The 13,616-nt window shown below is 41.3% G+C and overlaps 1 protein-coding gene across 1 annotated transcript in view; it reads left to right on the plus strand.

Moving 5' to 3' along the window:
- The first annotated feature begins 1,814 nt into the window (after nucleotides 1–1,814).
- PPP4R2 (protein phosphatase 4 regulatory subunit 2) overlaps nucleotides 1,815–13,616 on the plus strand; it is a 55,100-nt gene continuing 43,298 nt past the window's right edge. The window contains exons 1-2 of the mRNA XM_059940194.1: nucleotides 1,815–2,064; nucleotides 3,062–3,143. Of these exons, the coding sequence (XP_059796177.1) occupies nucleotides 2,031–2,064; nucleotides 3,062–3,143 (116 nt within the window). The 5' untranslated portion in view covers nucleotides 1,815–2,030. The remainder of the gene's footprint in view (nucleotides 2,065–3,061; nucleotides 3,144–13,616) is intronic.

Consider the following 13,616-nt stretch of genomic DNA (forward strand, 5'->3'; position numbering starts at 1 on the left):
CGGCTGTCACTGCTGTGTGTACTTTGTCTCCTTTCATGGACCTTATCCAGTTTTTGGAAGTTGAAGCATCTCCAAGTGAGGGGAACAGCTGATGAAAAGGGACAGAGCAGGGTGGAAGAAATTAGCATGGTACGTTCTCTAACAGAAAGTTCCAGAAGAACTTCTGGTGATCATGGAATCTTCTCTCAGTGCAAAAGTCACTAGCCACATGGGCCTATTGAACACATGTAATGTGGCTAGTATGACTGAGGAACTGAATTTCATTGACGAACTCAGGAACTGAATTTTAAATTTTATTTAATTTTAATTAATTTAAATTTAAATACCCACACATGGCTAGTGACAACTGTATTGTCCTGCACAGGCCATACGGGAAGACACCTGCTTAAACAGAGTACCGGGTGGCAGAGAGAGTGGCGGCTAAGCTTTGCTATGTAGAGGATAGGCCCCTTCAGACTGGAAGGGACCATAATAAACTAAATCCAGGGCATTGAAAGTGTTGGCCCAGTGTGATGATGCCACCCTAATACATCCCCTGCAAGGCTATTTGTAACTGAGCAGGATGCTTAGAACAGTGAAAGGGTCTCAAGATATTAGGACTGGTTCTCTGATGGCAAAATCGAGAAAAGTATTTTTTTGCAGCGGGGGGCTTTTGCCTACATCTGCCACCTAGGTTCAGGGTCAGAGCCACTATCTTTTAAGAGGGTCAGCACTTGTGATGGCTGTGTCCAAATTTGCACCTTCTAACACCAGTCAAGAAATAGCTTTCTGTCCTCCCTTCCTCCCTCTCTCCCTTCCTTCCTTTCATAGATTTGTGTTAGGCTTTGAGAAGAGAAGGTGGAACAGTTCAGTATCTTTCTCTTGAAAAGCTCACAGACATGAGAGGATAATAAAAATGTCCACACACTAGCTAGTTGCCAGATGTTCTGGATTCTGCTGCTGTTTCGCCAGACTAGCTCTCCGTGCCTCATCTATCCCATTTGTAAAATGTCAGGGCGGGAGAGTACTTCTGTGGTCTCTGCCCTCTCTAACTTCCTGGGCGCTTATGTAACGTAATCAAAATCATAATAATAATAAAGACAGCAGCCACATTAACTGAGTGCTTAAGTTCCAGGCACCCTGTGCGCTCAGTGCTTCACCGTCGCAATTTCATTCAGGTCTCAGGGCTGTTTTACAAACTCCCATTTTGCGGATGAGGTAACTGAGGCTACCTGAGTTTAAGTACGTCAGACAGGGAGTAAATAGTTGAGTTGGGCTTTAAATCCAGCTGGTTCCATTGCCTAAGCTTTTCATCCCTTTGCTGTGTGCATTGCTTCTCTTCAAGAGTGGGTCATCGACGAGCTTTGGATTCAGGCAAGGAGGTATTTTTTCTCCGATTACTAGTAATACTGAGTGCTTTTTAAATGCGTACTCTGACCGCCAAGTGTACACACTCTCACTTGATTTTCGCAGCCACCTTATAGGGTGGTCCATACTAGTGCTTTCATCGTACAGATGGGGAAAGTGAGGCTCAGAGAGGCTCAGTAAATTGCTCAAGGTCACACAGCTAGCAAACGGCAGGGACTCACATCCAGGGGGTCTGCGTCCCACCCCCCTGCCTACACCACTCCGTCTTCAGGTCGGCGCAGGTAGCTAGGGCCATCCCCGGGGAGAGGCGGGGCGGCCGGCCCTGCCGGGTCTGCGGGGAACTGCGGGGGACTGCCGGGGGCCACACGCCTCGCCGCGCACGCGCTCTCGGGCTCCGGGTCTGGGCGCGCCGCGGGCGCGAGGACGGCGGCGGGGAGCGTGCGCGCGATGACGTGCCGGGCGCCATGTTGGAGGGCTGGTGGTAGCGGCTTGGGGAGGTGCTCGCTCTCTCGGTCTCGCTCTCTCGCTCGCTTCCCCCGGCTCCCTTCGGTGCCCCCCCCGGTCGCCTGCGTGCCGGAGTGTGTGCGAGGGAGGGGGAGGGCGTCGGGGGGGTGGGGGGAGGCTTTCCGGTCCCCAGGAGACCCGCGGAAGGAGGCGGAGGCTGCGAGGGACTCCGGGAAGCCATGGACGTCGAGAGGCTGCAGGAGGCGCTGAAAGGTGGGGGTAGCTGCCCCCTCTCCCTTCCTCCTCACCCTCCGCGGTCCTATCTCCCTTCGGGGCAAGTGGTTTCGCGGGGTCGGGCCGGGCTGGTGGGGGAGGGCGCGCTTCCCCGGCTCCCATCCCCCTCCCGCTTCCCCGGGGGCGGGGAGCCCCGTGGGCAGCTCCCTCCCGCCCCGCTCTGGGCTTTGTGTCGGCCGCCGGCGTCTGGGCTGGGGGAGGGGAGCCGGGAAGCTCTCGCGGGGGCCCCGGTCCCTCTCCCACTCCCGGGGCACGGGTCTTGGGCCCGCAGCTCCCTTCCAGGCTGGCTTCGTTCTCCATCAGGCCCCCGCACGCCGGGCCACGGGGGGGAGAAGAAAAGTGAAAGGTTTCGGGGTGGGGGGAGGAGAGGGGGCGGCAAAGCAACTTTCAAGTGTCTCAGGGAGCCTTTTTCGGGGCTTCTGAAGTCATCTTTCCACGCGCCCTCCTTCTCAGGTGGTCGCCTTCCAAGCAACAGGCTTGAGAACAGTGGTTCTCAAACTTAGGAGAGCCTGATTTCAGCGTTCTGAGAATTAGGCTTTGATACCCAGGATCATTGGGGGACGGCTACGAGAGGGAGCTGGTGTTTTCTTAAAACGCAGATTTATGAACTTCACGTAAATAAACAGTCTGTGGGGTCGGGATCTGGGGTTTGTATTTTAGCCGGTCTCTGAGATGAATGTGGTCCTGGTGTTCCCCCCGGACCACACTTTGAGAAGCACTGCGTTAGGGCTGGTTTGTGGCGAAGTTGAGTGCCCGCTTTAGGAGGGGTCTCGTTACCTGTGAAGAGTGACGTTTGAAATTGGAGAGTAAGAGGTGGATATTTCGTTGAGAGGCTTTTTTAAATTAAAAAAAATTTTTTTTAAATTGCTGCTTAATATGAGGAAGGACTGGGAGGAAAGTTTGTTGTTAGAAGGCATTGGAAATGGTTGGTGGACTTTTAGAAATACTAATAACTTTTTTTTCTTCCCTTATCTAGATTTTGAGAAGAGGGGGAAAAAGGAAGTTTGTCCGGTCCTGGATCAGTTTCTTTGTCATGTAGCCAAGACTGGAGAAACAATGTGAGTTGAAAACATGTAATCGTTGTTATAGATCTGTGTATCCTTCAGAATTGCTCAGGACAGGGACAGGAGTGTATTTCAGAAGCACTGAATACTCCATCTGTCTAAACTGCACAAGCTCCAGTAATTTAAAGTATTTACTAAGTGTATATGCTTTATTTACTTTGTATGTGGCCAGTAACGAATTTTAAAACTTTGTTAAAATTTTCTTTATGCTTCTGCGCATTTAGAATGTGTTAGTCTAGAAGAGCCAGAGAAAAAGAAGAATGCATGTTCCATTATGACTGTTTTTTGGCCATAACAAACAGGCTTATTTCCAGAATTTTGTGGCTTTGATTCTGTTTCAAATTCTTTTATTGGTGATATTTTCTCATATTGTCCTGTTTGCAACCTTTTGTTGTCATATTTATGTATGTGGGTGCTTGAAGTGTCACATATTTATTCTCTTGAGCACTCAGGATGATTATCTGACAAATTCCAGATGCTACAGTCTTTACTGTCCTGTAAACTTTCTAGGATAGCTAACTTGTTAACAGATAGCTAACTTGTTAACATACGCTCAGCATTTTATTAGGCTTGTTTCCAAATGCTGTGAATCTGAAACTTATACTATGAAGTTAGCACTGTTTTCAGAGGAACATTTCAGTTCATTGTTGTGTGTGTAGTTGTTTGGCAGGAGTTGTTTTCACACTCAGGCTAACTTTATTTGTAGAGAGCAGTGCAGATTTGGTGCCTTGTAGTCTTTATGTAGGAGGCAGGGAACAGGAAGGGGAGAGGTTTTTTTGGGGGGTAGTTTTAAAAAGTGGGCTTTCTTTTGGCTCCTTTACTTCATGCCTAGTTTTAAAATTCTTTTTGAGGCCTAATAAAAGAGTGTAAGCTTCAGCAAATGATGTATACTTTCTTTGGCTTTATTAGCAAATGTTCATTTCTCACAAGATTTGCTTATGGTTGCAGCGTAGCCTTCTAATAACTGGCCTGATTTTAGAAAGGAAAAAAACAACAACCCTCCTTAATGGTCATGCAGACAAGCTGAAACTCCTTGGTGCTTATTAAAATTACCAGTCACCTTAGGAATGTGACTGTGATGTGTTCAATCTTAAGTTTCTATTTAGTGCTTTTAAAAAATGGAACGCTTCAGGAAAGAAAGGTAACTCTTGCCTCTGAATTATAGTCTCTTAGAACATCTTGATTTAAAAAAATTGATGCAGAATAACTAATTTGTATTTATACTGATTGCTAGTTGGTCCAAACTTATACCTCTCTACAGTATCAAGAGGAAAAGTATTTTACTTCATAGTTTTGATAAACAAGATTATTTGGAGTTAAATACTTAACACCTCTTACCAGGTGTGTACAAACTGCCGTCCCTTTTTGGTAAAATACTTTGGCTGTAAATGTATAAACAGTTGAAAGTTTCTACAAGAAAGCTCTTTAATATCCTGTTTGACTGGATCAGTAAGTGGCTAGGGAAATTCAACCTGATTTTTCTGGACAATTATTTGTCCTGAGAGAGGACTTAAAAAGGTCATCAGTTGTCCCATCCATGTCCACCCCTCCCACCCCACCCAAATCTTTAGGTCTTTGTACATTTACTGAGAGTATTTTGTATTAAAATGATTGGTGGTGTTAGATTCTTTATGGAGTTTGGAAAATATTTTTTAATTTATGATTCAAACAGCTGGTGTTTTTACATTTAGCTTTATTTAGCCTTTGTTGGTTTTTTGTTTTTTTAAATCAACTTGGGCATGCCTTAACTTTTGATACTGAAATTTGCAGTTTCTGTCATCATTTATGGCTAAACTGAGCTTTGTCTAACTTCTAAGACTGTAAATACAAGAACGAAAATCTAAAAGATAGCAGTTCAGATCTTTTTGATGTTTTAGGATGGATGAGTTTCTTAAGGTAAGAATTCCTGGGTTTTTTTCCTCATTTCTGTTTTTAGAAAATAGCTTTACTTAATAATGCTTATTTTAAAAAACTTCATTTATTGAAAACAGTAAGCTTCGTTTACTGAAAATATATAGTTTGGTAAATTTTGACATCTACCCTTATGAAACTATCACCACACTCCAGATTGAGAATATATCCAGTACTCGCAGAAGTTTCCTCATGCCCTTTGTAATCTCCCCTCCCTGTGTGTGCTCTCCTCTCCTCTCCTCAGGCAGCTAAAGATCTGCTTTTTGTCACTGTAGATTAGTTAGCATGTTCTGGAATTTTATATAAATGGAATCATACAGTATATTCTTTGTCTGCCTTTTTTTACTCCACATAATTTGAGATTGATCCACGTTGTTCAGAAATCAACAATTCATTCCTTTTTATTTCTGAGTTGTATTCATTACATGGATATCCTACAGTTCTTGCTTCACTCACTGGTTGATGGGCATTTGGGTTATTTCCAGTTTTTTTTTTTTTTTAATTTATTTTATTTATTTATTTTTGGCTGCATTGGGTCTTCATTGCTGCTCACAGGCTTTCTCTAGTTGCGGTGAGCGGGGGCTACTCTTCTTTGCGGTGCACGGGCTTCTCATTGCGGTGGCTTCTCTTGTTGCAGAGCACGGGCTCTAGACGTGCGGGCTTCAGTAGTTGTGGCACACGGGCTCAGCAGTTGTGGCTTGCGGGCTCTAGAGCGCAGGCTCAGTAGTTGTGGCGCATGGGTTTAGTTGCTCCGCGGCATGTGGGATCTTCCCGGACCAGGGCTCGAACCCGTGTCCCCTGCATTGGCAGGTGGATTTTTAACCACTGTGCCACCCCGGAAGCCCCAGGTTTTCTTTATTAAACAAAGCTCCTGTGAACATTGTGCATGTGTCTTTGTATGCATTCTTTTTTTCTTGGGTAAAAATCCATCCAGGAGTGGAATGGTTGGATCATACGGTATGTGTATGTTTAACTTTAGAAAGTACTGAACTGTTTTCTTGAGTGATTGTGTCAATTTGCTTTTCCACCAGTATCATGGGAGTTGAGATCGGTTTCTCCACATCCTTTCCAACACTTAGTACGGTCAGTCTTTCTCACTTTAGATATTCTAATAGGTGCCTATTGTATAGTGGTTTTAATTTGTATTTGCCTCATGACTAATGATGTTGAGCATCTTTTCATGTGTTTATTTGCTGTTTGTATATCTCCTTCAGTAAATTGATTCTTCACATTTTTGCCCATGTTAAAATGGGGTTGTTTGATTTGTTATTGGGTTTTGAGAGTTCTTTATATGTTACGGATACAAATTCTTTATTAATGTGGTTTGCAAATACTTGCTACCACTGTGTGGCTTGTCTTTTTATTCTCTTAACGGTGTCTTTTAAAGTGAAATTTAAAATTTAATTCCATTTTGATTTTTTAAAATTTCCTCTTTTGAAGGATTCTTACTGCGTTGTGTGTTGTGATCGTTTGTTCTTGTGTGCTTTCTAGTTTAGTCTTTTATTTCCTGAAGTAATTCTTTCTTTTCTGATTCTTTGCTGTATTCTATTGCTTCGTTTTCTGAGTTTCTCTAATTCTGACTTGTATCATTTTTCTCAATGTGTTTAGCTCATTTTGAAAATAGTGTAAGGTTTTGATCTGTTTCTGAGCAAGTCTTTCTAGCTTCCCTTTGCTGTCTTGAGGGATGTTATTTTGCTCCTTATTCTCCTTTTTTCTTACAACAATTTCATATTAGATTTGACCTTGATACTTTTCTGTTTTGTGTTTTTATGTGAGAATAGTTTTTCTGCACTTTGAGGAGGAGGCATGGTTCAGAGTAGCTGTCCTAACTTCACAGAGTTTGCTCATTATTTTTGTGAAGTGTTGGAATATGGAGCGTTCTTTCTGAAATTTCTAGGCTCTGTTCTATCAATACTTTTATTTGGACCTTGTCTTTCTTTCATCTCTGTTGTCTGTTTCTCTTGTCTTTGGGGTCTCCTCTGGACGGGAGCTCTGGTGGGTCACTTTCAAGGGCTCATGAAGCAAGACTTTGTCCCTTTCAGCCCTCATTGGACGTCCTTTCTCTTCACTTATTACTCTGAGTGGGCAAAACCTATCTCAGTTTCAGCTACTGTTCTCACATTGACCTGCCATGATTTCTTGTGAACACCTGTTGGCTATTTTGTGGTTCTCCTATTTGTAGGCCCTTCCTGTTCACTACGACTTCTGTTTTCTCTTGTACAGATTCTGATAATGGTACAGGTCATGTGACCATAAGTATTTCCTCATTAACTTACATTTTGGGGTTTGTGAGATAACCTTGTCAGGGAGTTTTGTTGTAAATGTTTTTGCTTATTGGTTTTGGGTTTGCTGTCTAGTTACGTTTGATATAAGGGGTTTTGGAGAGATGAAAAATTGTAGCACCTCTGCCATCCTCTCAGAATTACACTATTTAGGAGAACTTTTTCTTTTTTTTTTTTTTAATTTATTTTTGGCTGCGTTGGGTCTTTGTTGCTGCATGCAGGCTTTCTCTAGTTGTGGTGAGTGGGGCTACTCTTTGTTGTGGTGTGCGGGCTTCTCATTGCAGTGGCTTCTCTTGTTGCGGAGCACAGGCTCTAGGCGCGCGGGCTTCAGTAGTTGCGGCGCGCGGGCTCAGTAGTTGTGGCTCGCGGACTTAGTTGCTCCGTGGCATGTGGGATCTTCCTGGACCAGGGCTCGAACCCGTGTCCCCTGCATTGGCAGGCGGACTCTTAACCACTGCGCCACCAGGGAAGTCCCTTAGAGAACTTTTTAAGTCAGTCCCTGTTAAGTTAGTTTCCTTATCTATAAAAGGGAATAATAATAGTACTTCATAGCATGAGTATGTAGTACACGGAAATACACTGCTTCATAAACAGTGTTAACATTATTTATTTACTCAATAAATAGTAATTGTTATTGTGTTGATAATGCTTATATTGAGTCTACTTTTTTTTCTCCCTGCAGTTTCAAACTCTTTGTGTTCAGCAATTTTGAAATACTACTAAGAAAATAAAAGTTACTTAAAAAGTAGTAGTAATCAACAACTGAGATCTGCATTATTATAAATAAAATCTTCTTAAGTCCATGTGACTGTTAGATCCTTCTGTGGCTTTCTTTAGGGAGGGAATTTTGTTTTGTCTAACATAGTATCGAACACTGGAACATTATTTCTAAAATGTCAGTTTCACATACTGCCTTTGGGATTTTTTGCCACATCCTTGTAGTATCTGTATAATTATTTACTTAATGCTCTTTTTGAGGTCAGTTTACTTTTCTTCAGATTTTTTTAAGATGGAAGAATACTACAGATAGAGATTAAGCCCTCATTTGACCCCTCCCCAGAAGTATAATCAACATGTTAATTTCTTCCTCTTAGTCTTGTGAGAAATAAGGAGGTCTGAAACCAGTGGCTTGTTGCATTAGTTATATTTTTCTATGTCATTTTAAAATCTGTAAATACTAAAATATTAATATGAATTACCCATGTGCCATCTAAATTCCTATCATGTATCATTATCACAGTGGTACACAGAGGAAGCACAGTGGATTTTGAGTAGATATTAGTTAAATGGTTGCCCTTTTGCATCTAAATATTTTAGTAACTGCAGTGGTTAAGATAGGAACATGAAGAAAATTGTAGTTTTCATTTGTTTCATCACATCAAACCTGTAAATCTGATGTGTCATGTATGCTGTACAAAATCTACTGTGTGATGCACTGGAAGCTAGATGTGTCAACTCTGTTTTCTGACTGGAATTAAATTCAAATCGTCAATATTTTTGGTGTGCAGGTGAGTTCATATTTTCCATGTTCAGTCCAGTTTTTACTAGTAGTTGGCTAGTCCTCTAATTTCATGAGAGTTAGCGTGTGGTAACGTCATTCTGGGAAGGAGCATGGCTTGATTCTGAAATTAGCTTGTCAGAATTAGCTGTGTGAATTAGGACAAATAATTGGTGAGCTTGTTTCCTCACTTCAGAAATGGGGCTTATACCATGTAGTTGCCTCAGCTTTTGTGAGGACTTGAATAAATGAAAATATGTAGCTATAGATACTAAAATTTGGGAGAGCGTAAAAGTTAGAATTGTCTGTGTGTTGGGCATAAATAGAGTGCATTTGGCTCATGAAACAAGTCTGAGGTACTTAATCTGGTTGGAGAGTCACGAGAGCACAAGACAGACCTGGGTTTGAATTCCCAGCTCTACCACTTAGTTACTCTGTCACCAAGGCCGACTTCTCTGTGCCTTAATTTCCTTATCGTAAGATATGGGAAATAAAGTAAATCCATCTCAAAGGATGTTATGGGGGTTCACTGAGTTTATACTTTATAAGTGCTTAACGCTGTGACTTGTGCATAGTGACAACCCCCTCCTCCCCATAGCTACTATTTTAGTCTCCAGTAAGTCACTTAAATTACTGTGGGCCACACTTCCCTCAGGTACTCAATGAGGAGCTTATAAAAGATGATTTCCAAGTTTCCTTCCATTTCAGAAGCCTGTGGGAGTCTGTGTTGTGGCAGTAGTTACCAGGGATGGTATTGCAGTAACAGTGGTAAAGGGTGGGGCACAGGCACAGTGGTTGTCGTTAAATATCTGCTGATGGTGAAGATGTTACCTCTTGGGAGTATGTTACATAGGTTAGTGCTTTGGAGACAGTAAAAAAATTGAGAATCACTTGTCTGTACTTGGATGAGAGAGACCAGTCAGTGTTACCACTAACTCATGAGAGCCACAAAGCGGTTCCCAGAGTGTCTGTCTTAGTGTTACCTACATGTGTGCCTTTTTATCTATATCCAGAGATCTCTTTGTGCCTGCCAATAAATTGGAGTTCATAATGCTTATGGACTATTACTGGAAGCCTGTCACCAACTTCATGTGGCTTCAAAACATCTTATTAGTAAGAAGATGAGGAATTTATGGTCCAGAATTTACAGTGGTTTCCCTCTGTTCTGTTCTGTGGACTGTAGGTCTTTTACCTTTCTGATATGGGAGTTTATTATTGGGGGGTTGGTGGGTGGGTGGGGGAGTGAGTGAGTGTGTGTGTATGTTTGTGTCTGTCTACCTAAATCAGTATCAATAGCAAAAAAACTTAAATCACTTACTAAAACAGAGTATAGACAGTTGAAGGGGAGAACATTGGCTGTTACTTCATTTAATACATATGCCTGTGAAAGCACTGTACTTTAAAATACCTGATGAATGTGAGAAATGTGTTTTAGATCTTCATTTTTGCTAGGCCTTCAGATGTGTTCAGTTGCTCATCTTTGTTCTCTGTGGTTTCACCCACAGTGATCCTTTTCGTATATCAGGCTGCCTGGGTTTGGCACTTCTTGTAACCACCCTCCGAACTCCATTCCTACCAAAATAGATTGAATATTATTGAGAACATACACCATTGACTGTATAGTGTGTAAGAGCTAATTTAAGTCTCAGTTAGTAAAAATGTAAAATAATAGTAATAGTGACCCATTGCTTTTAAAAGTGCCATATGTGTGGTAGTTCAAGTAGGGCTTTTTTGTTACCACTTACCAGTTTGACTTTGTTGGGGTGGGGTGAGGGGGATAGCTTTATTGTAGAGTGAAGACACACTTGGAGCTGTGTATGTCAAGGTATCTCTGTTGTCTCTCTGCTTATAATCTGCTTGACTCTAGGTTAGCAGGCTGTCCTTAAAATTCAAGTTTCATTGTAACCTATTTGAATGACCATGATGGAACAAGTTAGTCACCTATGCCCTCTTTTCCTCTGTTCCCCAGCTGAAAATATGAATAACAACACTTAGGTCGCAGAGTTTTTGTGAAATAGCTGGCACTCAGCAAATCTTAGATGCCTTGTTTATATACTGTGATATAAAAAATAAAAATTCATAGTAAAAATAACATGTATTTAATACCAGTTTTGATACTTAAAAGTTTTTGCAGCTTACTGAAATGAAATCCTAAGAATGAAAACATACTGACGAGTAACAGTGATCTGTTTTCAGGTCCAAGAGTTCCCTAATCTCATCAGGCTTCTTTATGCTTGTGACTGAGCTAGCTGTTCATTTTACTTGCCAAAACTTTGCTTCAGCTATTATCGTTTCCTTCTTTCCTGTAGCCAGGTCTGACTTAGACTGTCTCAGACGTGCGTACCTGTACTTGTACTATCTCCCTATGATTTGTCTGGGCTCCCTGCAGGGGGTGGAGCCTCTTGAGTATTTTGACTCTTTTAAATCTTATTCTCCTAATGTTATTTTTTGTTGTATGTGGTGCTTGTGAGTACTTCTACCTAGTTAGAGTCTTTGATTGATTGTAAAGTGGTGAATCAGAAATCTTTAAGGGACTAGGATTTTCACATAAGAACTCCTGTTTTGGGTTATCGGGTTTTTTTCTTCCTAAAAGGCAAACTTTTTTTTTTTTTTAACATAAGGGTTATATTTTTATTTATTTATTTATTTTTGCTGTGTTGGGTCTTCGTTTCTGTGCGAGGGCTTTCTCTAGTTGTGGCAAGCGGGGGCCACTCTTCATTGCGGTGCGCAGGCCTCTCACTATCGCGGCCTCTCTTGTTGCGGAGCACAAGCTCCAGACGCGCAGGCTCAGTAATTGTGGCTCACGGGCCCAGTTGCTCCGCGGCATGTGGGATCCTCCCAGACCAGGGCTCGAACCCATGTCCCCTGCATTAGCAGGCAGATTCTCAACCACTGCGCCACCAGGGAAGCCCCCTAAAAGGCAGACTTTTAATGAACGATTCTTTTGTGCCAGACACTATCAAATGTTTCGTATGCCTACCCTAATTTAATCTTCACTACTATTCTTTGAAGTAGGTGTCTCCTTTTTAAAAATAAGGATACTGAGGCTTGCAGAACTTAAATAATTTTGATTGTGCAGCTGGTGAGTGACAGAATTGGGACTTAAACTCAGCCATTCTGACTTCAACTTCTCCCATAACCAGTACTTTATACCACTTGTCACTTGTTCAGTTGTCTTCTCACATCTTTCCTGTTTACTGTAGCTATCTTAGAATCGTTACAAAACTACTTAGAATTTGAAGCTATGCATTTGGTAGGAATCTATTACTGCTGTTATTTTTGTAAATTCTAAGACTTTCATGCTGCTTACCTAAGCCAGATCCCACATACCTGTCCACCCCTCCTTTCCTTGTGCTACGGTATAATGTGACCTTCTAGGCACTGACACCACAGGTGGTTTCCTGGGGGAGGGATTGTGGCAAGTATGGGGAGGTTGGGTGTGGTGGTTTGTGGTTTAAGAAAAACTATGTTAGGGGATATTTATTGAAAGGGTCAGTAAGGTAGGTGACTTGATGTACCCTAACATTTGTGATTTTGATCATTTTCTGGTGACCCTAAATGCTGAAACCTTTCAGTAATTGTAATTTTGCAGTATACATATGAAGCATATAGGTGATGAACTGATGTATGTATTTTATAGGTGGAATGTGTAAGCCTCTTTAATACGTGCATCTTGGATTTGTTATTCTGTCACCCCAAAATCTTACCTTTGCAGTATTGGGAGATAGGTGATAATATTTACAGGTGATGAAACGAGAAACTACATATTATAGAAGGATTTGAAATTTGAGATATGTAAGAGGTCTTACAGGTGTATTTGTAATTTTTGCACTGTTGTGTACTGCTGGGAAGGCGGGTGAGGTAGCTTTTTTATTAACAACAAAATATTTCTATTCAGAATTGTTTGTGGTAAAGTGAATTTAATATTTCTGGAGATAGTTTTATTCTGGTCTTATTTTAGGGATATTATTCATGAGGACTCCAGGGTAACTTTTGAGATTGTGGGTATTTATTTTCTCACAGTGGTTCTTTAAGTGGAGACTAGTCCGCCTTTTCTAGGGCCTTTGCACATTAAGAGTATTTCTGCAAGGAGTAATCTTAAATGTAGATAGAATGTGGCCTGGTTTTCTTTTTTCCCCAGTGAAGACTGTTGGTGAACCCTGGGTTTTCCTGTTAATAAGCTGTTGTAAGACAGGTTGTCTTTCTCTTGCTCCTGTATAGCTATTAATACCTCTCTAATCTTGTCCTAACTGTTCATATTAGAGGGTTCATGAGGATAATACCTTGTTACCTTGTCATCCACTTTTCTTGTAAGTATTGTCTGTGGCATTTGGTTTTGCTATCTTAGTTGCTCTAGCATATGGCAGAAGTGAATGCCACAGCTAGGATTTGGCCACTTTAAAAAATTCCAAAATATTGATATTAGGTGAGTATATGGACAGGTGGTAAATATAAATACTTGTAGAACTTTTAGTGTTTCTAAAAGTATCTTAAATATGGAGAATATATATATGCTTTTAAAATTCACATCTCCATATTGGTTAACAAGAAGTTTGGTGAGAATAACTGCATTTTGAGTTTAATGGATCACATAAATTAAATAATTATTATTGTGCCCATAATATGAAAAAACTCATGTACAAAGATTATGGAAATTAATACTCCTTTAGATAAGCCTGTCTAGTTTTAAAAGTTTTTTATTACAAAAGTGCTCTCAGGAAAAAAGAAAAATCAAACTAGACTGTTGTTAACCTGTTTCATGTATATTCTTAATAG

Source organism: Balaenoptera ricei, chromosome 11, assembly GCF_028023285.1.
Source record: "Balaenoptera ricei isolate mBalRic1 chromosome 11, mBalRic1.hap2, whole genome shotgun sequence".
In the NCBI taxonomy this organism is placed as follows: Eukaryota; Metazoa; Chordata; class Mammalia; order Artiodactyla; family Balaenopteridae; genus Balaenoptera; species Balaenoptera ricei.